General features: G+C 37.5%; 1 protein-coding gene across 3 annotated transcripts in view; it reads left to right on the forward strand.

Moving 5' to 3' along the window:
* The window catches only part of Mcm5 (Minichromosome maintenance 5), a 154,810-nt gene that overhangs the window by 93,156 nt on the left and 34,662 nt on the right, over positions 1-26,992 (forward strand). For all 3 annotated transcript variants that reach the window (XM_090368850.1, XM_090368848.1, XM_090368849.1), the window contains 2 exons: positions 13,995-14,171; positions 20,245-20,360. In XM_090368850.1, the coding sequence (XP_090224976.1) occupies positions 13,995-14,171; positions 20,245-20,360 (293 nt within the window). The remainder of the gene's footprint in view (positions 1-13,994; positions 14,172-20,244; positions 20,361-26,992) is intronic.

The following is a 26,992-nucleotide window of genomic DNA, read 5'->3' on the forward strand; positions in this document are numbered from 1 at the left end:
CAGCAGGCACTGATGGAATTCATTATCAAATAATTATGCACCTTGGTGTGAATTCTTACATATTATTTTGCTTTTGTATAACAAAATATACACCGACAGTTAGTGACACTTGGTTTTACTAGCATTTCTGAAACCTGGGGAGATCACACAAACTCACATCGCTATTGCTCTGTTGCCCTCACTGGTTTTCTTGGAAAAATCATAGAAAGAATGTTAAATAATCGGCTAACGTGGTTTCTTGAGACACATAAGCTTCTTAGTACTAGCCAATGTGTCTCGTTTCTACAACATACCAAAGTTGATCTATTTTCAGAAAAATAGATAAACTTTGGATATCATGACAAAGGCAGAAGTAAACATATGCAACACCTTTCTTAGAAATTAACACTTGGTTATGATATGCTCTCACCTCAGATATTAAGAAGGCTTTTGACACCCTGGAGATATGGTGTCCTGCATGCCTTGCTCAAACTTCGAATGCAAGGCCACTTACTGAAATTCATCCACAAAAATTCATTCATACACTTCTCAAGCAAAAGAACCTCTCAAGTGTGATATAACCATATCCTTTCCTAAAAATATATTTAAGATGGAGTTTTCAAAGGGCTCAGTCCTCAGTGAAATTCTGTTCACAATCAAAATTAACTTCATCACATAAGACATTCCTGAAACTGTTGAAATGTATTTCTATGCAGATAACCTCACTATTTAGTGTCACTGACACAATATGTGCACAATACAGAGACAATTACAAAACCAAAGATTTACAAACCAGCTGATATCTGATTAAAAGGGCTGCTTTTAGAATGGAAAATAAACATAGACAGATCTCATCTGCCTTGAGAAATCAGCTTAGCTGACCATGGCATATTTAATGCAATGCTCCAAAAATGTACATCTGTACACAGATGTCCCTAAAAGTGGCAGGCATGTGGGAGCTGCAGTAGCCCCTGCAAAATGATACTGTTTCTCAGTCTCATTCCAGTGGAATGAAGTACAGGTTGGTCTCAATTAATGTGATTAATTCATCCTGTGAGCGCATCGTGCAAAACGGAAATGCGTTAATCGAATATAATAATCAATAGGAAAAATTACAATTGGTCCTTGACCTTCTGGAATGTCCATAAAGAATTTTAAAAATACCTTTTAAATAACTTTTTAACTGTATAAAATGTAAAAGATAATGAAAATGATTATGGAATTAAATGTTTATTGCATAAAACAGCGGTTCCCAAACTGCGCCGTGGAATATTTTAAATTTTCGAGGAAAACACAGTGATACTCGACATCTGTACAATGTTGAAACTGTGAACTAGCTCGAGGTAGTTCACAGTTTCAACATTTCTTATTAAGTTGTTTGGACCTAACTACTAAACAGAAATATTAGGTATTTCTTTTGGTCTAGGTGCACCATGAAAAAATTACTGAGACATTAAGGGTGCCGTGAACCGAGAAAGCTTGGGAACCTCTGACATAAAATACACAATGAAGAAATGACTGCTGCGGAAATATTTGAAAGTGTTGACTTTCTCTTTTCATCAGTCAATTTCCGATAGCCGACACAATCTTCTCTGGGCCCTGGCAAAATAAATATCGCAGAGAACCTCAAACCTTTTGTTCGAGGTTCTCTGTGATGCGAAAGATTTCATTCTAGTTCTTTTACCGATATCTCCTTCACGGTAACATTTTCATCGGGCTCATTTAAAAATTTGAATTTTTAAATGCAAGTCTGCATTGACTTTATTAGTGGGAGACAAACAAGTAACATGTCTTCTTCCGATGGTTGATGGAACACACCGAGGCAGGCAGCAGGCAAATGTTTGTTTATTGCCCGTCCGACGTGCGGTAAGCTTAATGCGTGATTCAAATCTTTTTCAACTATCGCATAAAAAAAAAAAAAAAAGATCGTGTTAACTGGAAATTTGCATTGTGTAAAATGAAAAGTGTTATAATTTTTTCAAATAGCGGTAACTGAAAAACACGTTAATTGAACTCTCGTTATGCGAGGCCTGGCTGTATATATATACTGCTGAACTGTTTGCCATATTGCTAGCTTTAAAACACATTGATACATCTTACAGAAAAAAAAGCATCATCTTCATAAATTCTAAGTACCATATATACCTTGCAGCTAGAGGGTTCATTCTTCCCATCCACACGTAATGAAGAAAAATTCATATTTGTCTTTCTTAGAAATAAACAGCAACTAGTTAGATTCTGCTAGGTTCCAAGACATTGTGGAATTCTAGGTTAATGAGCAGGCTGACCAATCTGCAAAAAACTTGTCAAATTCTTTTCTAATATACCATCAGATACCATATGAAGATTTCATCCCTCTTATTATAAAATATGAAACTGAATGGATTAAAACCTGGAAAATCCAAATAACAAATTATATCAAGTAAAACAAGAACTAAAACAACAGAAATCAAACTTTTGCTCTAACAGACATGAAGTCATCCTTGCAGGCTATATTGGGTATGCATTGACCCAGATGATGTAAAGTTGGTGAAGCAAAGTGCCTCATATGCCATACACAAATTATTCTCATCTGCTTAACATAGCATGGGAGGCCCTCCCTTCTCTCCTCCCATTGCTTGTATTCCCAGTTGCCACTGACAGTGTAGAGGTAGCATTGGGTTATACAGATGCCTCCTAGAGCACAAATAGATTAGTTTGGTGGAGTACCTGCTAGTCTGCCTGCAAAATCCATGTTAAAGATGTACTTTAACAATGTAAGAAATGTTGGGTTGCCATTCTGCCTGTCATCGTCAAATGGCACAATTCATATTGCATGAATAAAGAGATGGAATTTTTGTAGATTGTAATTTTCAGGAAATTCAGAGTAGGTATATAAATTTTAGGTCTTACATATTTCAAAGTAGTACTTCTTGGAAAGAATTTAAATTTGGAATATTCCTGTATTAAACATGGGCTTGAAATATCCAATTTGATTTGCTAAGTTCAGTTTTGTGCCAGGGATAGGGTTACCGTTTCTTAGCATTTCCAAAGAACAAAGCAATCATTTATCCAAATGATACTTACAGGAATGCAACTAGGTAAGTTAGTGAAGCATTGGTATATGCAATATATTAATTAACTTTTATTAATTAATGTTTAATTTTTTTTATGTGCATGCTTCAGGATAACAACTGATCTCTTAACTATAAATTCCATTGTTTATTTTATGTTTTTACTATCCTATGATCACAACCAAAGTCCTGTCCACTTCATGAAAGTAAAAAAAAATGTATGCGTTTTTAATTATAGACACGGTGGTCTTTCACTTGTTGACATTTATTGGTGGTCTGATGTATTTTGGTGTCGGGTTAAGAACTCTTGAACCACAGCTTCTGGGTACATTTGATTGCTAATGTTTTCTCTCCGAGTGTAGAGAATTCATTTGGTTATTTTAGATTCTTTTATTCAAAGAGAGTGTTAGGAAAGAAGCATTCTGCATCCCTATATCCAAGTAATTCCTCTTGTTAGTTGTAAATTGATTAATTAGCATTAGCATTAGTAAAGGCATACAATGCAAGAAAGCAAGCTTATGCAGCATCAGCCAAAAAAAAAAAAAAAAAAACTCCCATTTCACCCTCTCCGTTTGTTCCAAATACCTGTCAAGCTCAGCCTTAAATTTATTTAGGTTATCAACTTCCACAACAAAAGATGGAAGTCTGTTCCAATCAACCACCTGCTGGGCTGGCTAAAGGCAAATTTCCGCACATCTATTTTACAAATGTCTTTCCTCAATTTGAATCTATGCCCCCTCAGGTTCTTAATCTGAGCGAGAGAAAGAATCCCATCAGCATTCAGCTTGCTCAACCCATTCAAGGTCTTATACACCTCAATCAGATCACCTTGCAAATATTGAGCCTTGATGCTCTTTCATTTACTAATTATGTTACCTATGCATGCCACTCAAACAATATAAGAAAAAGCTCATGTGCCTTAGTAGTACAGTTTGGATTTTTTCTGATTTTTGCTTCTCTATAGCATTTCAGCAACTCATACTTCAACAATTTCCATACTTTTGCAGTCTATTACACCAAAACTACTGTCTTCAATTTCTTTCTCGACCTACTCACTGCCCAAATGGAATGCAGACCATAAAGGAGATTATGCATACATCGATATTTGTATAGTTGAGAAATCAGTTGTTATCCTGGAGCATGTGCATAAAAAATTAAACATTAATTAATAAAAATTAAAAACATTAATCGACTTTCGATGTAATTTAATTTTGAGTGTTTTGGCTATCAATAATTTCATATAATTGTGTTGGATATTAATTATTTTGGCATTATTAAACAAGAATGTATGACCTTCATGGACAACGTGGAAAGCTAATTCCAAGGCTGAAGAACGTGAAGCAAGGACTAAAGCCTTATGCTGTTTCACTCATGTCCAAAGTATAGCGTGTAGATCCCTGATAGGATGAATTGCAGTCTTTACATGAAATAAGATAAACCAAATTGTTTGTTTGGTTTATCGTTTCTTTCTTTCTATTCGTTGCCCTTATTGCTTTATGGTACCATATGCCAGAGGCATAGCTGATGATTGGCATAAAGGCAGCTTTATAGAGTAAGCACAGTGTGTGACGTTTAAGGCCCCAGTCTCTTTGGGTGATTCTATTGATCATGGCCATGTAATTTCATATCTTTGTTTGGATGTATTTTAAGTGGGATGTGAATGTCAGGTTCCTGTAGAGGACAATTCCCAGGTGCTTCATTTGCTCTGTTAGGCAGATTGTTTTTCCCTGTGTTTTTATTTGTGGGGGCCTCCTAATATTTAGGTTCCCTTTGAGCAGTAAGGAGCAAGTTTTTGTTGATGAGATGTGAAGGAAGTTTTTGGTTTGCCCATTCCTGCAGGGTAGTGAGGGCTCTGTTGGCCATTGTTTCTAGTTGTTGAGAGTCCACTGTGAGGGTGAGTACCAAATTTATCCACATCTGTGACTGTACATTTTGAAGATTCGTAGTTTAGGAATTCATCTAGGACAGGACAGGGGTTGGCAACCTTTTTTGAGTGAAGAGCCATTTTTGATCTAATTTAAAAAAAAGAATCCAGCTGCACCTCAGCTGAAGCTGAGAGGAGGGGAAAGAGTGGGAGAGGTTTTTTTAAGAAATATATAGAGACATATATTTTGAAATATTATTTATTAATACTGAAAAAACATAACAAACATCCAATTAGGTATGAATTAATTTGACTTTTGCTGCTGAACTTCTTGAGCGAGTCTCTTAATATTAGGCGAGTATGCCATAATTTTCATCTTTAAACATGCTGAGAGACTCGCATTGTTCAAACGGTTTCTTGATTTATTTTTAATATAGTTCAAATTATATACACGTATATAATATTTGAAAATATTTGCCCGTAGAAATTCGTTGAACCAAAAGCTGAGAGAAGTCCAAAAGCAAATATTTTCAAATTTATATACGTGTCCGGTAAGTGCCATGCATCGAACACGGTTTCGTCTTGTTTTTTCAACTCATCTATCGCTGTCCATTTGTATAGAATTGCAAGGGCAGCCTTTTTCCCTCTTCAAATCCTCAATTTCAGTTTTAAAGCATTTTAGTCTTGCACTTGAAGCAAGACTAAAAAAACCAAAAAAAAACCATGAAAAAAAAAACCAAACAAAAACAAACAAATCACTGTGGACAATATCCCACCTGTGGAATATTGTCCACAGGTGAACCTTTATAGCTGCATCCGAAGGATGCAGTCATAAAGGTTCTTTAGAAGGTTGGCAGTGCGGAGTCTGCCGAGGATGCTTGACCACCAGAGTGAGTCAAACGCCCTGGCAAAGTCAGTGGAGATGACTAAAAAGTATTTTTTTATCCATGTTTTGTGCCGCTGTGATGATCACTTGCAGTGTTCACTGTGTAGCGGCCTTTGCAGAATCCATATTGGTTTGGAGATTGAAGTTCGTCTGAGTTATAATGGCTTTCAGTGCATTGATGGATGAGGTGTTCCAATAGCTTGCTAATCACAGTAAGGAGGGCAGTAGACTCTTAGGAGTTTGGCTGGTTTTGTGGTTTGGTCGGGTTTTTTGAGGATCAGTCTGATGTTTGCTGTTTTCCAGTCCATCAGGAATTGGCCTGTTTGTAGGCAGTGGTTAAAGAGGCACAGGACAGGTTGTGGGGTATATTCTATTGTCTTCTTGATGAATTCAGGTTCAAGAAGGTCTAGGCCTGGGGGGTTTCTTTGTTCTGATTTTAGAGGCAATGGCGTTGAACTCCTCCAAAGTGAAGGGTGGTTGCTATATGTCTCATTTTCTGCTTGTAGTTGCATCTGCCTTTGGGTAGCTGGTATTACCTGGGTTTTGAAGATGGTGTCTAGGATGTTATTAAGTGAGCTGTGCCAGGTTGTGGTCATATTTCCTTGGGAGTTTTGGTTGACGACACTACCTTGCCTGGTGGGAGTTTATTTGTTGTAAACAATTATATACAACAATTAAACTCCCAAGAAGTGAGGTAGTGTCATCAACCAAAACTCCCCAAGGAAATATGACCACCACCTGGCCAGTGTCTGTACTTCCCCAAAAAAGATAAATCCAAGACTGAAAAACTAAGCCCTCTGCATTTCAAAGCTGTCCAATGAATCCAAATGATAGCCAAATTCACATAATAGAATTGCCGTGGATTCTGACGAAACATTGATGATATCAATGTTCCTCTATAGGCAGAAGCCAGTGTGCCTTTGTTTGCAGGAGACATATCTAAAGCCAAATGAAGACCCTATTTTACATAATAGCAGCATATACTCAAAGGCAGAATAAGGGTTGGACCTGCTCACAGTGGACAGACCTTGATGATTTCATTGTGGAACTGCCTGCTCCTGTTCTCTTATTAGGAGATCTTAATGGACATAATGCCCTGTGAGATAATGCAGACACTATTATGGGGGGGAATAGAGAGCATGCTCGAAAATAGCTCTCTCTCTCTCTCTCTCAGTGTGAGAATAACACCTTTTCTCAGATGCCTGCCTGTATGCTTACTGCTATTGATCTCTCTCTCTATCTGCTCACTTCTCTCCTCCCTTTGTTCAAATGAAAAGTTTGAAGAAAATCCTTATACCAGCATTGATCACTTCCCTGTGATGTCTCTTTTGACTGAAAAAAAAGACCATGTCAACCATCAAAGATATTTCATTGGAAATTTGAAAAGGCTGATTGGAATGCCTTGGATATCTGGCACAGTTTAACATCGTAAGAATTAACCAAGAGCTCATCACTGATACAGTTACACACATTACAGAAGGTATGGTGTAATGAAGCAGTTTCAATTCCAAAAATGCCTTCTATCTCAAAAGTAGTCTGACATAAGATTTGGAAAATGAAGGGAAAATATCCACCTGCAGTTGTAATTACCCTGGGGGAAACAGTTTCAATAACTTCATTCCACCCCTAGAATTCTTGGCCCTAAAAGAGAAAAGCAAGAAACATTCACTAAACTTCTCTTCAAAAGGCTGGAACAATACACCAAGCCCTTTAGACAGGAAGAGTTAAGTGCAGCACTCATTCTCCCATGAGCAAGCACTGTTAATTGTCGGATGGCACCAGGGGGTTCCCCCATCTCTGCTCCATGAGCAAGCACTATGGGGCCAAATGACATCTATGAAATGATAAATTAAATCAATCTAAGGATCGTCTTCTAGCTTTATTTAATAGAAAAGGTCCTGGAAAGAATGGTGAATGCTCACTTTATATGGTATTTGGAAACAAATGATCTGCTTTACCAGACAGTTCAATTCTGAATTAACAGATCCAAAGTGGATCTTTACCAGACACAGTTCAGAATTGAACTGTGTCTGGTAAAGCAGATCATCAAGTAATCTGTTGTGTCATCAAGTAAAAACAATCATGAAAGACATGTTTTCCAAGCCAAATGGCTCAAAGTATTCAAGTGGTTGTGCTACGAAGAAGTTGTGTTTTGTAATGTATATAAAAAAGCAGATGATGGAATGATAGTTACTTGGATTTTTAGATCCTTTCCTGTTTTGGGAAGGCAAGAACAATTGCCATCCTCCAGGAATCCAGAAATTCTTTGCCAAGAAATATGCCTTACTACTGTTTTTTTTTTTTTTTTTTTTGAAAGGTGAAGTAATTTCAATCTATGACAACAGGTGGCACTCACTCTCTTCAACCCTTAAGTAGCACGCAGTTGTCTTATAATGTTGGCATAGGCTTATTTTCACAATTCAAAACATAAATTAGCTTAGTCTAATTATATACTTGAACATTTTACATAATAAAAAGCTTATAATACTGTTATTTACAAAAATACAGTTATCTTGCAAAGATGAGTTGCTGGAAGGCAAAGTGAGGTAAAGCACGAAGGGGTAGGTAAGACTGGATCACACGACTGATATTCCATTGTGAAAAGTGAGTCTGGCTCCATAGTGAGTGTTAACTGCTTTCTTGTTTTTTCCATAAATTTTATTATTTGTTTTTCCAATTGAATTATTGATTATGTAATTTATGTAAATTCACCCTTCATTATGAATAAACAAGAGCAAACACAAACTACACTTTTTAGGTTTGTGAAACTATGCACAACTGAACGTGAAGGCAAGGGACCAGAAAGTGTTAAAAACACTGGAGAAAACAGTTCTGTTGTGTCATCAAGTAAAAACAATCATGAAAGACATGTTTTCCAAGCCAAATGGCTCAAAGTATTCAAGTGGTTGTGCTACGAAGAAGTTGTGTTTTGTAATGTATATATAAAAAAAAATGTCCTGGGGCTGCTGACAGTAACTACAAGGTTTTCAGGGACCTTTCAAAGTGGCGACATTAGCATTAGCAGAGCCATATGATGCAAGAAAGCAAGCTTATACAGCATCAGCCAAAAAAAAAAAAAAAAAAAGCCCTACTCATTTTGCCCATCCAATCACTTCAAAAGTTTGTCCAGTTTTTCCTTGAATTTATTTAAGCTATCAACTTCCACAATGACCAATGCAAGTTTGTTCCATCAATCAACTACCCGCTGGCTAAAGGCAAATTTTCGCACATCTATTCTACAACCGTCTTTCCTCAACTTGAATCTATGCTCCCTCAGGTTCATAATCTGAACAAGAGGAACAATCTCATCAGAATTGAGCCTTCTCAACCTATTCAAGGCCTTATACACCTCAATCTGATCACTAAGCATAGTCTCCAGATGCTGCAATTTGCAGAACTTAAGCCTTTCTTGGTAAGGCCACCTTTTCGATTCCCTCACTAATCTTGTTGACCCTCTCTGTATTCAAGCAAATCCTTCCTAAAATTAGGCCTTCAGACCTGTATGCAGTACTCGAGGTGTGGCCTGACCATTGCCTTATACAAGGAGATAATCACCTCCTTATCCCTGCTAGCAAAATTCCTGTATATCATTGACAAGACCCCCATGAGCTGCTCTGGCAGCCTGTCTGCACTGCTCAGAAAACTTCATTATATGGCTGCACAATTATCCCCAGGTCCTTTTCATTCTCCACTACCCTGAGTGTAGTACCACACAGTTGGTAGGTTACTCTGGGGTTACTGCTACCCATATGCAGTACTTTGCATTTGTCAATGTTAAACTTCAGTTGCCACCTCTCAGCCGATCTGCCCAATTTTTCTAGATCCTGTTGCAGTAGTATGCTGTCATTACTGTCATGAGCAATCCTGCCAACCTTCGTATCATCTGCAAACTTGCCATATCTTATATCAGCACATTGTATTGCACATAAGTTGAATCTGGAGGTTTTAAATTCTGTTGAAGATGTTTCCTTTGTTGCTGAAATTGAAACAGTGGTAAAAAAAATTGTGTGTGTGTGCTGAGCACGCATAGCGGAAGTTAAGTGAAACTTCTTTAGGCGAACATTTATCACTTGACTGAGGATCCCCTATTGACTGTATGAGTGCCGCAGGCGATGAATCTGCATGAATGGGAGCCTCGGAGATATGAGACATTCTGTTACCAAATCTAGTTTCGGCAAGTGCTCTGGCATTGGATGATATTTAAAGCCATTTGACTTCGATAGAGCCATAATCATTGTTCTTGAGAGAGCCATGACAGCTGTTGCAGACCAACATTTGATTTACAATCTCATTTGGAAATATTGTTTGAAGAAGAGCATGATCTCGAGTTGCTACAATCTTCACACCATTCTTGAACCAAAGCCAATCACCCATGGAACAGACTGAACCAAAATAATTATCCACAAATGTACATTTAAACTGTGCATAGATGCTTTGGTGTTTCTTAATATCCTGTTGCTGCTCCTGCTGTGTATTACACCTGCTACGTGTTGAATAATTTGATGGAGTACTTCTGGCAATCGGTTTTGACTTCTTTGCTTTTCATTTATGACTGGGCTTCAAGGACTCTTCATAGTTTTCGTTTGCAGTATCAACTTTCATGACTCCTTCCAAATTGACTTCTAACATTTCTGGGGTGATGTTTATTTTTTTTTATGTGAACCCCAAACACGAGAGGTATTAGAACCTATAGTACTTAGTACCGTGCTTGGGTTGGAGGTTGAGAAGACGAAAGAAGATATTTGTTGACATTGGACTTGAACTTCTGTAGATTGTAATTTTCAGGAAATACGTATGAAGGAAGGTTGTTCCAGAAAACGGCAGTTGAATGAATAAATGAGGAAGATGAAAAGTTGGTTCTGTGGGTATGAAGTTGGACAGTAAATGGATGTTGGCTGGTGGCGGTGGCATGTGTTCGGACTGTTTTGAAAGAGAGAGCGGGAATTATAGAAGCCAATTCAGAAGAACAGTGCCCATGGAAGTATCTGTAGAAGAGGCATGCAGCAGAAACAGTACGTCTATGAGAAAGCGAGTGGAGAGACTCTGTTAGAGATGAATCATTAATTAACCTAACTGCCCTCTTCTGAATGGAATCAAGAAGCCTGAGAGAGGTTTTGGGGGCACCACCCCAGATGTGGGAACAATATTCCATGGCAGGGCGGATTTGCGATTTATACAGAGTGAGCAGCTGTTTGGAAGAAAAGTAACGCTGAAAGCGAAAGAGAAAACCAAGTTTTTTAGATACAGAGGAAGCAATATTTGTAATGTGCTTGTGCCAAGAGAGATTAGAAGTCAGGGTAATCCCCAAAAGAGATGTATCATTTTGCCTAGAAATCGGAGTGTTACTAAAGATAAGCATAGGAGCAGAAGAATCCTTTTTGTGAGATATAAGACAAGACTGAGTTTTAGAGGGGTTGAAATCAACTAAGTTGTCTTCCCCCCACTGGAGAATTACCTGAAGATCGGCATTTAAGGAATTGGTAGCGGATTTTCGAGAAGTTGAAGCTGATTGAGCAGGACAAGGTTTCTCAAAATGGAAAGTGGAATGCAATGTACTGTCATCAGCAAAACTATGGATAGGATTTCCAGTCAGTGGACGAAGGTCATTAATATACAAGAGGAAAAGAGTGGGGGAAAGAACTGAACCTTGGGGGACACCGGCATTAGTGGAGAAGTTAGAAGACAGAGAGCCATCTACCATCACCCTCAGTGAGCGATCAGAGAGAAAACTGGATAACCAATTACTAAAAACAGTTGGCAAACATTAGCATTAGCATTAGTATTAGCATTAGTAGAGGCATTTGATGCAAGAAAGCAAGCTTATGCAGCATCAGCCAAAAAAAAATAAAATAAAATAAAATAAATAAATAAAAAATAACCACTTCCACTTCACCCCTCTGTTCGTTCGAAATACCTGTCCAGCTGAGCTTTAAACTTATTTAGGCTATCAACTTCCACGACAAGGGATGGAAGTCTATTCCAGCAACCAACCACCCGCTGGCTAAAGGCAAATTTCCTCACGTCTATCCTACATCTGTCTTTTCTCAATTTGAATTTATGCCCTCTCAGGTGATTATTCTGAGCAAGAGGAAGAATCCCATCAGCATTGAGCATGCTCAAACCATTCAAGGCTTTATACACCTCTATCAGATCACCTTGAACCATAAGATGGAAGCTTGTTTAGAAGATCTTTATGCCAAACATGATCAAAAGCCTTTGAGATGTCAAAAGCAACTGCTTGTGTTTCACCGAACCACAAAATGTTACCCATTTATTAGTCCATAAATGGGTAACATAAGCCAGAATATCACCAGTGGATCGACACTGACGGAATCCATACTGGCGATCGTTGATCAGACGGAAGGTTTCTAGGTAGTTTAAGATTTGGCGATTAATTGATTTCTCCATTATTTTAGAAAGAGTAGAAGTAATTGCAATGGGACGATAACTGGATGGGAGGGATTTGTCACCCTTTTTAGGAACTGGCTGGATATGAGCAAATTTCCAAGCAGAAGGAAAAACACCTTTGGAATAAGAAAGTGAAAAAAGGTGGCAAAGAATAGGAGTAAGTTCAGGAGCACAGGTTTTGAGAACAAGTGGAGAAATACCATCAGGACCTGGAGCTTTCTTAGCATCAAGATTCATCAAAATCCTTCTGATATCCTTTTGACGGAAGACCACAGGAGGCATTGAATGGAGCGTGTTGGGAATTGTGGGAGGTGTTTTACCAAGATCATTAATACATGAGCTGGAAGAAAAATGGGATGCTAGCAGGTCAGCTTTATCCTTGGCTGAAGTGATGTAAGGCTCTTAAAATGTGGATGAACCTTCCTGGCTTCTTTGTTCAACTCCATTGCACGCTGTAATTTCTTCCACTGTCAAAATAGCCTAGATCTCTCGTTTGTACTCAGTGGAGGTGATTTCGGTGGTCGTATTGCATGTATACCTGCTCTATACACCTTACAACACTCACTATTAGTCTTTGACATGATGAATTATAATTTTTTTTTTTTTTTTTCCTATCAATTTTTTACTAAATACGGTGGAGAATGATAAAAGGAATAGCATGATGCAATCAGTAGGGGTACTGATTTTGGGTCATGCATCGCTCTTGCCTGGTACGGAGTCGTACAGTGGTGAGGGGGGATGAATCATTTCATGTCACATTTTCTTGGCAATTTTTGTCAATCTGTGGACGCATTGCACGTGTACGTGCGCTATATGACTTACAGCACTCACTACAGTGGACTTCCACTGTAGTGAGCGCTATGGCGACCTGCGGCGTCTCAATCACGGACCTTACAGGAGTTAAAGGATCAGCTGGTTACATGTTGATACCAGATACCACAAGACACATTTAGAAATCTTGTAGCGTCCATGCCTTGACGGGTATGAGCTGTTTTGGCTGCACATGGAGGACCAACATCATATTAGATAGGTGATCATAATGTTTTGGCTCATCGGTGTATACACTACCTCAACACAGAATTTTCATATTACTAGATTGGCAGAGGCTGACAAGTTTCCTGGACAGTATATGTGCTGATCTTCCTCCACCTCCCAAGTTTCTTAATTACAGTAATACTTCATTTTGATCTTGAGTTTATGGTTTAAAATGGATGCTCTTTATTAATTTCCTTCCATATTTAATTATGTAATTTATGGATAGTCAGGATTCTTTAATGTTGAGAGCCAATGTTTAATCCCCATTGTTCAGCTTACAAAAGTTACAAAGCATGACTTTTAATACATTCAGAATATGCAGTTATATTAGAGATGTAATTTATTGACAAATTAATATATCAAAAAAAAAAAAAAATTCTAGCTGTTTAAATAGACATAGCATTCCATGCTTTGTTCTATGAGCAGCCCCTGAACTTTCAAAGCTGCAATTACTTTATTTTGTCCTTACATATTATTTTTGTAGATTTCTGTTGCATTTATTATTGCAGAATAATCAATAAAGTCAAATATATTTAATTAGGTTATTCACTTAGTTTGCCCCTTAATTCAGTAGCCATTAATGTGTGACCATTTTTCAGCAATTTAAATTTGTTGGAAAATGGTCACACATCTAGCTTTTATTTTAATAAATTATCTGCAGTAGTCTTCATTAAATGTAAGGTAACTGTTATATTGAATAAAAATTATAAAATTACTACAGTAAGTTTCAGATATATTCATCTTATTTATAACTGAATTTTTTTTCCAGGCAGGTATCACAACGACACTTAATTCTCGTTGTTCAGTCTTAGCTGCAGCTAATAGTGTATTCGGTCGATGGGATGACATGAAAGCTGAAGCAAATATCGATTTTATGCCTACTATTCTCTCAAGATTTGACATGATTTTTGTTGTAAAAGATGAACATGATGAAACAAGAGACACTGTGAGTAAGAAATGAAATGCTTATTAATTTTTTTTAACTTAAAAGAAAAATATCTTTAGAACAAGAAAAGCAGAAAACATAACTAGAACATTTAGATTCTAAGAGTAAATGCTAATTTTCTTTTAGAATCTAAAAGAATTTAGATTCTTTTAGATTTCAGCAGTATTAGTAATGTAAAATAATGCAAGAAAGCTAGCTTATATAGCATCAGCCAAAAAAAAAAAAAAATCCATACCACCTATCAATCTCCTCTAACAGATTGTCTAGTTCTTCCTTAAATTATCATCATTCTTCTCTTTCTTGGTGACTCCTTTCTACTCTCTCTCTCTCTCTCTAGCACCTCCGTAGTCAGGTGGGCAGGAGCAGCAGTGCGTAGCACAAGCTTCTTGATTAGACCGGGGTTCGAGCCCATGACCACCAAATACGGAGGATGCAGAAAGGTCATGGAATGATCCCCGGAGCAATATGGCCTTAGTTGCTAATGGCCCTAAAAACCAAATAACAAACAAACAAACTCTCTCTCTCTCTCTTCCTCCACCACAGGGTAAGTCGGGAATTTTTTTTTAAGCTGGTGCAGCATAAGCCTCAGGCTTCCTTGCACCATATGGCTAATAATCCACATGTCAACTTGTGACACGTGGATCAAATCCACGTGTTACAAGTTGCAGCTCTGCTGTACGAGAAGTTTTTTAGCCATATTTAGCCGCTTCATTGACCAATTGTTATATTAAATTATTTTCTATAAATAACTTATAGATCTAGTCAGGATCCTTAATTTATTCTGAATTGAGACAGCGAGATTTGGAAGTTAATTAATACTTAAGTGTCCGTAGATTTACCATTCGTAACTTGCCGCCATTGTTATACGATACAACGTTATATCCCAAACTAGTTCGGGATATAACGTTGAAAATATTATTGTCAATGTAACGTTGACAATATTAATTGACAATATTATAGTATAGTATAGTATATAATATAATATTGTCTATTAATCTTGTTAAACTTCATTGTTAATTAAATTGTACTTTTTAACTAAATACATATAACGACTTAGATTACAAACGTAACATAATCAAATAATACATAACTTGATACGGAAGTTATATAAACGGAAATCGTAGATAATACTCGATACTTAAATATATATATAGCGTTATAACTGTGTTGGGATACAAGTTTAGGGTTATAATTTTGTACTGAAATTGAAATTTTATTGAAATGAAATCGAAATCATGACTCAGACCAGAGCAGCAAAGCAAAAGGCTCAAGCTAATGGGAGTGCTGTGGCTCAGGGGAGAACTGAGGGGGTCAGTTGCCCTCTGAATCACAGCCTTTTAAAATGCACTGCTTGCTTGATTTTTATGGAGCAATCGGGTACGGGACATGGTATTGTCATGGGGGATGTTTTTGTGTGTGCGCGATGTAAGGATATCAGACAACAACTCAGCATTGTTATGGGCCTATATCAGAGCTTGAAGGACAGGGTGGATGCCCTCGAAGGATCTAAATTGAAGGGCCCATCAAGCTCTCAGCTGCAAACATCAACACTAGAGCTTGCACTTGGTCATCACGCAACACAACGGCAACCCCAAGGCAGAATGCGCTGGTCCCACAGGAACTAGTAGTTGTTGGTGACTCTATTGTCAGGGAAACGGGGAACATGCTTTGTAAAAAGGATAGGTGGAACAGGACCAGGTATGTCTGCCAGGGGCAAAGGTTGATGATGTTGTAGAGCGGATATCGTCTTTTAAGGGCACAAAAGGTGATATAGTTGTACACGTTGGCACTAATGATATTAAGAGTAGGAAACCGGCAGAATTACAAGTACAGGTCACTGTTGAAAAAAAGCCGAGAATTAGGGTTGAATTTGAAAGTGTCTTCAATTCTGTGCAGACACGATAGAAGGGAGTATATGATGAGAGCTTTGTCGATCAATTCAGCCCTGGAAAGATTGTGCAAGGCTCAAGGGGTAGAATTTTTTTCAGCCTGGTCTGTACTTGTTAACAGGAGAGACTGCTTCTACAGAGATGGGATACACTTAAATAGAAAGGGTGCAAGAATATTTGCTGATGCTATCGAGGCAGTGTTAGGTGGGTTGGAAAACTGCTAGCTTGGTGGGGGGATCCAAGGACTAATAGGTTAACAGCAGCCACTGGCAGAGGTGAAAGTGATTCTCGCACTGCTTTTATTGGAATGAGCAGCAGCCTGGAAATCAAGATGCAGGATATTTCAGAGACTGTTGGGAGTCATTGCGGTACAAGTAAACACATGGGTTGTGTTAGGGTAGCTAAGAATAGGAACAGGTGCACGTATACTTGCGTGTACACCAATGCTAGGAGTTTGGTAAATAAATTTGATGAATTTGAAGTATTGCTCAAAACATGAAAGGCAGATATTGTTGGGATATTAGAGACGTGGTGTCATACAGATATAAGGAATGCAGAACTGGAATTTGGGGACTACAATGTGAACAGAAAGGATAGACAGGATAGGAAGGGAGGAGGGGTTATGCTATTAGTTAAGAAACACATAAAATCCTAGGAAGTGAAGCCAGTCGATATCGCTGGACAGTACAGTGTCGAGTCAGTTTGGTGTGACATAAGAATTGGGAGATCAAAATTGAGAGGAGGAGTGTGCTATAGGCCTAATGACTCTGATGAGTATAATAAGAAACTGTACAGGGAAATGGAGTGGGCCAGTAAATCAGAGAGTCTTATAACGGGGGATTTTAATTTCCCAGATATTGACTGGAATTTGTGGGTTGGTCACACACACACTAGCAAGGCTTTTGTGGATTTAATGGATGATTGTTTTCTACATCAGCATGTTCGGGAGGCAACTAGAGGAAGTAATACTCTTGATCTGATTATCAGTAGTGATTCTTCATGCATTAAGAATCTGCAGATAAAGGAACCATTAGGTGGCAGTGATCACAGTGTGCTGAAGTGGGATTTACTCAAAGAGGTAACTACCATCAGGGGTAAAGGGAAGGGTTTTTGCTTTCGTAAAGGCGACTACGATGGTCTGAGACAGTATTTAAATTCTATACAGTGGGACCAACTGATGATGTTACCAACATCAAATTCAAAATGGGAAGCATTCAAAGAACTTATCTTGGAAGCTACTAGGCTTTACATACCAACCAAGAAATATTGTTCAAGGTTTAGGCCTAAATGGATGTCAGATGAACTAATGAGACATACTGCAGAGAAGAAAAATGCATGGGATACATATAAATTAATGGGTGACATGGAATCCTATGATAGATATAAGCTGGTCTGTAACCAAGACACAAAGGAGATTAGGCAGGCAAAGGCAAATTATGAGAAATCTTTGGCAAAGGATGCAAAGAAAAACAGCAAAGAGTTCTTTACCTATGTACACTCTAGAAGGAAAGGGATGAATCAGATTATTCCACTGGATATTGATGGTTCAACTGTTGAGGATCCTGCTCAGGTGGCTAACAAACTAAACAGTATTTTGCATCTACATTCACACATGAGGAGTTATTCAGGGAGGGGAATGCCAGAGGTGAAGTAAACTCTGGTAGTGAGCTATATGATTTTGTGATAACTGAGAGGAAAGTTGAGGATAAACATAAAAAAGGCACCTGGGGTGGATGGGATCTATCCAGTTATATTAAAGGAGGCAGCAAAGGAAGTAAGCAAACCCTTAGCCATAATTATGAGAGCTTCTTTGGACTCAGGGGCGGTACCCATTGACTGGAGATGTGCAAATGTGATCCCAATTCACAAAGGAGGATCAAAGGCTGACAAAAGTAATTATAGACCTGTGAGTTTAACTTCTGTTCCAGGAAAATTAATGGAGGCACTGGTTAAAGAAGCACTGCAGGATCATCTAGGCAAGACTTCAGTTATAGCTCAGACACAGCATGGTTTTGTTAAGGGAAATTCTTGCCTGACCAATTTGATTGAATACTATGATGCAGTCACAAAAGAACTGGATGCAGGGAATAACTTTGATATTATATACTTGTATCTTAGAAAGGCTTTTAATATTGTTTCACATGGAAAACAGCTGCACAAATTGGAGCAGTGTGGCATTGGAGGCAAATTGCTGCTATGGATAAAGGAATGGTTGATTTGGTAGTTGTTGGTAGTTGTTGGCGCATCGGCTTCTGTGGCCATATTGCACCTCCCAAGGTTTTTGCAGTACTTTTGATCCAAGCCCGAGGCGGGAATCGAACCCGCGACCTTTGGGTTGCCGGGCAGGTACTTTACCCACTCGGCCAGCCCGGTCGGCTAGGAATGGTTGAGGGGGAGAAGACAGAGAGTGGTAATCAATGGACACTGCTCATCGTGGACTAATGTTATTAGTGGAGTCCCTCAGGGTTCAGTGTTGGGTCCATTATTGTTTTCTGTATTTATAAATGATATTGTATATCAAGCTTAATGTCCAAGTTTCCAGATGATATAAAGGTTGGCAGGGTTGTTAAGGACACTACTGATGCTATGCTGCTGCAACAGGATCTGGAAAGGTTGAGCAGATGGGCTGAGAGGTGGCAAATGAAGTTTAACATTGACAAATGTAAAGTACTACATATGGGAAACAGTAACCCCAGAGCAACATATCAACTCTGTGGTACTACACTGACTGGTAGAGAATGAAAAGGACTTGGGGGTAATTGTGCAGGCAGATATGAAGTTCTCTGAGCAGTGCAGACAGGCTGCAAGAGTAGCTCATAGTGTCTTGTCAATGATATACAGGAATTTTTCTAACAGGGATAAGGAGGTGATTATCCACTTGTATAGGGCAATGGTCAGGCCACATCTTGAATACTGTATACAGGTCTGGAGGCCTTATCTCAAGTAGGATGTAGAGCTGCTGGAATGAGTACAGAGAAGGGCAACAAGATTAGTGAATGGAACAAAGGGTTGCTCTTACGAAGAGAGGCTTAAGTTTTGCAAATTACAGTGTCTGGAGACTAGGCACCGGCGAGGTGATCTGATAGAGGTGTATAAAGCCTTCAATGGTTTGAGCATACTCAATGCTGATGGGATTCTTCCTCTTGCTCAGAATAATCACCTGAGAGGGCATAAATTCAAATTGAGGAAAGAGAGATGTAGGATAGATGTGCGGAAATTTGCCTTTAGGCAGCGGGTAGTTGGTTGGTGGAACAGACTTCCATCCCTTGTTGTGCAAGTCGAGAGCCTAAATAAATTTAAGGCTCAGCTGGACAGGTATTTCGAACGAACGGAGGGGTGAAATGGGAGTTGTTTTTTTTTTTTTTTTTTTTGGCTGATGCTGCATAAGCTTGCTTTCTTGCATTATATGCCTATGCTAATGCTATAATAATAATAATAATAATAAACTACCTGCTTCTACAACAAAAAAAATGGAAGTTTGTTAAATTCTGACATCTATTCTGCAACCATCCTTCCTCAATTTGAATGTATGCCTCCTTATGTGTATGGTCTGAGCAAGAGGAAGGATTCCATTGGCATTGAGCTTATCAATCCATTCAAAGCTTTAAACACTTCAATCAGATCTCCTTACAGGTGCCTAGTTTTCAGGCACTGTATTTTTCAGAACTGAAGAGTTTTCTGGGATGGATACTCTTTTATTCTCCTCAATAATCGTGTTGTTGCACTCATTCCAGTAGGGGTGTTGTGTAGAATATTAGTTATCATATTTGCATAGCATTCTGAAAGATTGAGATTTGTCAATAAATATAAAATAAAATGAAGCACATGACACACAATTTGTCACATGCTTCAAATAAGGAAATGATTCAAATTATTGTGTAACTGTTAGTTTGCATTGTGTGAAGTCAGAATACTGCCATCTGTTGTATAGAGGTAACTATCAACAGAAAAATTTGAAAAACAAATGCTTTATCTTTTTGTTTTATACATTCAAATATCAGTGAATGGAAAATAATATTTGATTGTTGTCAGTATTTGTGGTTTGCTTTCACAAATAATGTAACACAACACACTAGAAAAGGTAACTTCAATCACATTAAGTAACTTTTAAATGAATGGAATGTTAGATGAGTGAAGTAATTAAGTTCAAAGCTTTGTTTTACTCTTTTATATTTACTTTTCAGACTCTAGCAAAGCATGTTATGAATATTCATATGAATGCTCAGCAGATAACAGAAAATGCATCTGAAGGAGAACTTAGTTTAAATTTTCTGAAAAGATATATTTCATTTTGTAGAAGGTGAGTATTTTATTTTATATATTTGGTTTAATAGATATTTTATGAGAGAGGATCATTAATTAACATGATTGCTCTCCTTTTTTTTTTTTTTTTTTGATAGAATTAGGAAGTTAAAAAGATTTTGGGCACCACCTCTGATTTGGGAACAAAATCCCATGGAAGGGCAGATTTTTTGTGGATTTTAGAGTTATCAGCTGTTGAGAAGTAATGTCAAGAGCAAAAGAGAAAGCGTAGTCTTTTGATGCAGAGTATATTTTTGATTTGAAAAATTTGAGATTATTATTAGTGAAGATATATTTTCTTGTCTAGAAATCTGAGTGTTATTGAAGATGAGCAAGGGAGCAGTCTTGTTTTATTTCTTTTGCAAGAAATAAGACAGGAATGGGTTTTTCTTTTCATCAGTGGAAAGTTACCTGATATTAGTATTTAAAGAACTAATTGCAGATATTTGAAGTTAGCTATTTGTTCAGAGTTCAGTTATAAAGTGGAATGAAGTTATCATCAACGTAACTATGGATAAGATTTCCACACAATGGGAGAAAAAAATAATGTATGGAACAAAAAGAGTAGTGAGAGAACCCCGAAGAAATTCCAACATTAGTTGAGAAATTGAAACTTTCTCTAGCTGATGATGATTCTTTTCTGTATGTTGTTGTCGTTATTTGGTTTTTAGGAGCATTAGCAACTAAGGCCATATTGCTCCAGGGATATGCGGTGGTCATTCCCTGACCTTTCCGCATCCTCCGTATTTGGTGGTCATGTGTTCGAACCCCGGTCTAATCAAGAAGCGTGTGCTATGCACTGCTGCTCCTGCCCACCTAGCTACGGTGGCGCCCTTTTCTGTATGCTGAATGTACTGAGTGGGAAGACCTTAAATAATAACGCAGTATACTGTTAAGTGAAATTGCATATTTGAGAACATGAATTGATATCTTAGATAAAATTCAAACTTGGGGACTTGGCAGAGATCCAAATGCTGATTCTGTACAAAGTGACATTCTCCCAAGTTCAGCCCCAGCTGTAAATCTTTCAGTGCTGAATGCTTTAGTTACACGGGAGGTAGTCTCAAGGCAAACTGGAAATATATTCTGTAATAAAGACAAATCAAAGAGAACCAGCATATGTCAGCCAGGTACAAAAAATAAATGATGTGACTAATCAATTGTCAGTTTTTAAAGGTAATAAAGGGTGTGCAGTGATCCATTTTGTTTATGTTTTAATGACTTAAAACAAACTGGTGACTTGATTAAGAAATATATAAAAAAATATTGCAAGAAGGGATAAAATATTCTTGTCTACAATTCTTCCTAGACATGATAGTAGGGAAAGATGATAAATGCCTTGTGGAATACCTCTAGATTTGAGGGACTGTGCAAAACTTATGGTGGGGGGGTTCCCAGTGTGGTCTGCCAAATTTAATAGGAGAAATTTGTTTGGTAATGATGGAATTCATTTTAACAGAGATAGGTGGTGTTAGAATTTTTGCTACACTCATTGAGGAAGTCTTAATGATTCAGGGGAAACTGCTAATTTGAGGGGAGAATTACGGAAGCCATTGGAAATGGGCAGATTAGTGATATAGGCTAAACCACACTTACACACTTCTCTCCCCCCCATGAATATTTATATATTGAACCTGTAATAACCCTATGCCAGGGGTCGGCAACCTTTTTTGAGTGAAGAGCCATTTTTGATCTAATTAAAAAAAAAGACAATCCAAAGAGCCACAGCTTAAGCTGGGAGGAGGGGAAGGGATGGGGGAGTTTTTAAAGAAATGGAATAGAGTGGGAAGTTTATTTAAAAAACACAGTCCATTCCGATTATTTGGGACACATCAGGACTAGTGCATTTTGGCCCGATTAAGCAGCTGCTCCAATTATCCGAAGTTTCATGTAAATAGTTAAAAATACAATGTACCCCCCTTACAATTGGTTCACTGTGCAATCAAATCACGTTACGACAAACTCAACATAGTAAAGTACCGTTCACTATACAATGTGCAGTAAGCGCTGGTCATTGTGATCACGTTTGTGAATTGAATTTTAATCTATTAAACAGCGATTCTAATTAGCGAAAATAGGAGGAGTATTATCCACAGGCTATAAAAGCAAAGATATATTAAGCACAGATTTACCCTTTATTACCTTACCAATTAAAAAATTAAATGATACGTGATAAGCAGAATAATTAATACGTACTGTAATATGTACATACGAACTAGTTGACATTTCTATTCACTGACATTTGTGGGTGGGGTTAAAATTTAAAACAGTAAAAAGATAAGCAATCGATAACAAAGAACACGGCACACACAAATTGCAAGTAACACAATATGCGCAAGTGAGAACAGTGTAATGAGTTACAAAGCTTTAAAAATAGGAATGAAGAGAAGATCTGAAAATTAATTTTTTTATGATTGAAGATTTCATGGAAGTATAAACACATTTCACCATAATAACCCACAGAATTCCAGCTGTCGGTATTATCGCAAATTCAGTAAGATCGAGTTTACTGTCCATTTATGATAGATTTCACTAACAGAAAAGCCCAATAAACCAGTGACTGCTAATTGTTTTATGGTTGTGACCTCGATCGAATTTCGACCGAACCACGTGGTACCTTCAGAGACAATCGTAGGGTAATCTCCAGTGCTGCGGTCTCCGATTAAACGGCATGCTGTCCCAATTAAGCGAAGTAAACCCTGGCTATTTTCTTGATTGGTTTCTGTTTTTTAAGATTTGCCCCAAATAAATGGCTGCCCCAATTAACCGTGGCCCAAATAACTGGAATCCACTGTATTTTGAAATATTATTTATTAATATTGAAAATATGTAACAAACATCCAATTAGGTACGAATTAATGTGACTTTTGCTGCTGAACTTCTTGAGTGAGTCGCTCAACATCAGGCGAGTATGCCGTAATTTTCACCTTTAAACATGCTGAGAGACTCGCATTGTTCAGACAGTTTCTTGATTTATTTTTAATATAGTTCATGTTCGAAATTCATCGAACCAAAAACTGAGAGAAGTCCAAATGCAAATATTTTCAAATTTATATATGTGTCCGGTAAGCTACTCCACACATCGAACACAATTTGGTCTTGCTTTTTCAACTCGTCTATCGCCGTCCATTTGTGTAGAATTGCAAGGGCAGCCTTTTTCCTCTCCAAATCCTCAATTTCAGTTTTAAGGTATTTTAGCCTTGAACTCCACATGTCCTTGATTTTTAAGTCCTCTAACTCTATTTCAAATTGTGCTTCAGTGGACTAAAAATTAAAGAGCTGCAATTACGTGCTCAAAGAGCCACAGGTTGCCGACCCCTGCCCTATGCAAAGGAAAAAATATTTAAAGAAATAACTTCAAAAACCACAAGTAGTCGCATACCACTAGGAAATTCTTGTTTTTATGTTAGGATTATAAAAAGACAAAAGATGCAATATTTAATTTCTTTATATATTAATTCCAGGAGTACTGTAAATAAATTAAATAAATTTGAGCTTTTGATTAGGTCAGTTAATGCTGATATAATAGGACTAATTAGCCACGTTGCCATCCAGAGATAAGGGATAATTATGGGAAGTACAGCATAGTCAGGATGGAGAGGATTGGAAAGGAGGGGAGCTATACTTCTTATCAAAAGCTCTCTTAAAGTGAATAGAATGTATCCAGAATCAGATCAAGTTCAGATGGATGTTGAGTCTGTGTGGTGCAAGATAACAGGCAGTAGATAGAGGGAAGATAACAATCAGGATATATTACAGACCAAATGATTCTGAGGTATGGGTGACATCAGTTTTGATTTGAAATCGTGGACAGATAATACACCATGGGGAAACAGATTTGTGAGCAGTCTGGATGATTGTTATTTATTCAAACACATTAGAGAAAATACAAGAGATTGTAAATATCCTTGATTTGGTACTCAGCGAGTATCCAAACTGTGTCCAGAATTTGACAGTGCAGGAACCAAAGTGCATAGTGACCAGTGTCATGAAAGGGGTAGTGTCCAAAGAGATTTCTGTGGCCAAGGAAAAAGGAAAGGGCATCGATTTCAAGAGAGGAGACTATAATATATTGAGATTTTTTTTTTTTTTTTTTATGGTTCTGTTAATTGAAGAGATAATTATAAGTTTCTGGATAAGAGTACATTTTGGGAAGTATTCGGGCGATTTATTCTGGAAGGTACCAATACATTTGTTCAGGGCGCCTCCGTAGCCAGGTGGGCAGGACCAGCAGTGCGTAGCAAGGGCTTCTTGATTATACCGGGGTTTGAGCCTGTGACCACCAAATACGGAGGATGCGGAAGGTCAGGGAATGACCACCGCATATCCCTGGAGCAATATGGCCTTAGTTGCTAATGCTCTTAGAAACCAATCAACAGCAACAACATTTGTTCAGTGCAGAAGTTTCACAAAAAAAAAAAAAAAAAGCCCAAGTAAATGAACAGAGAGATTTGAGCTAAAAAAAAGGGCTCAAGGTTTCAGCTAAAAAAGGACCAGATAGTTACAGACTATTGTATGATACTAATTTATGAGTATTATGAGCATATATATAACAAAACCAGTGATGGAGTAACACAGGTGAAAATTGAATTGAAGAAATCACTAATAAAGAGAGATAAAAATGGAGACTGAATCCTTTTCATATGTGAATACAAAAAGGAAGAGAGTGAATTAGATAGGTTTCTTTCTTGACCAAACTGGAAAAGTCATAGAAATCCAGTTGATGTGGTAGAAGAACTGAATAGTAGCTGGAAATGATCTTTACAGTCAAAAGGCCATTGAAACCACAAGTCATTAGTGACAAGGAGTTAGACTGCTGTAAATTAAATGAGAATTAGATAGGGTAAATTAGAGCTGTAATACTCAATATGTTCTACGTTGATATTAATATTTGTAAAATAATAAGAAGAGTTTACCTCAATATAGTACATAGAACACTTCCGTATGGTACTCTACAGAAATTAAAACGGAAAAATCGAAAACTTACATTAGAGTAAAAAATAAATAATTAAAAACCAATTTAACACATTAAAAATTAAAAAGAATCTTAACGAAAATATTCAGAACGATTTTCCTTCCTGAAGCTGACAATGCTTTTCGACCGTATGTCGTGATTACAGGAATGAAAATTACCGAATGGGGTTGAACCTGAAACTTAAATAGTGATTATTTGTCTTTGCGCATGCACGTAAAGGTCCACGCATTGGAGATCAAATATGGCCGCCGAACATTAACAGAATTCTCGTGTAGTTTAATTTCTACGGTTTCTGCAATTAATAGTCGCGTATAATTACGTTAAACATTAAGTATTTTGGCCTCGTTAAATAAAAAAGTATGTTTTTCGTTAATGGCATGAAAGGCTAATTCTGACGCTGCTGAACGAGAAGCACGAACTGAGGCTTCATGTTGATTTACACGAATAGTCAGAAAATCGCGTCGAACCTTGGTAAGCCGAGTCGCAATCACCTCAAGAAATGTTGTATACCAGATCGTTAATTTGTGCTGTGAATGCGGAAAGAACCGAGCGATTGTTCAGTATAGTGTGCAGTTTCCATATTGGCCTGGCCACAATTTTAAATTCGGTATCTTTAAAGAATCTATTAAGCTGTTTGTGCCACTGTTCAACATATGGGACAGAAATAAAGTATTTTTTGATATTACTATTGATGGTTGGTGTAGTATTTTATATCCTATCCTTAGCCTGTACCCTAATTTGGTTTATTGTGGCAAGGGAATAACCCCTGTTTAAGAACCTGCTAGTTAATATTTGTAGTATTTCTGAGCCCAAAGCAGATTCCGTCGTTGAATATTTATAGGCAATTTAGAAATTGATTAAAGATAATCGATCTTTTGTAGGTGAATGGGTGATAGCTATTATAATGTAGAAGCATACCGGTGTTTGTAGGTTTATGATAGATGCTAAATTGGATGTTATTCGAGTCCCGAGTAAGCGTGAAATTTAGAAAGTTTAATGACTTGTATCCGTAGCCTCCCTTTCCAATGTAAATTTGAGTCTAGAATGAATATTATTAAACGAATGTAAAATGTCTTGGATAGTACTATTACTAGAACATCATCAAAATACCTCCCATAATATGTGATACAGGGTCGAAAAGGTGTCAAATGTATAGGCTCACTCATTGAGAGATAGATCTCGGACATTAAGCTGCTCTGGCTCAAACCCATCGGTAATCCAAAAATTTGTTTGTACACCTTGTCTCGAAAGGTGATATAGTTGGCTTCAACTAACAGTTTAATTAAGTGAAAAATTTCCTTAATAGGTAGCTTCGTATAATTAATCGGTATCAAGTTTTTATTTAACGTATCCCAAATGATATCTAATGTGTATTCAACGTTTACATTCATATATAACAAGGTAACATCTAGTGAGAATAAATTGTCATTGTCGCCAAGTCTACAGTCTTTAAGATTATTAAATAATGTATCGTAGTTCTTAATCCCAAATTGTATTACCTGTCTAAAGGGTTTTATAATGCTATATACATGTGTGGCTAAGGATGAAAATGCAGAGTTCCTGTAGGAAACAATAGATCGAATAGGAAATCCAGTCTTGTGTAATTTTACCTGACCGAAAAGTGCAGGAATATTGTATGTTCTGGCCTTCAATTC

Source organism: Mastigoproctus giganteus, chromosome 2 (assembly GCF_048544385.1).
Source record: "Mastigoproctus giganteus isolate SK-2022 chromosome 2, ASM4854438v1, whole genome shotgun sequence".
NCBI lineage: Eukaryota > Metazoa > Arthropoda > Arachnida > Uropygi > Thelyphonidae > Mastigoproctus > Mastigoproctus giganteus.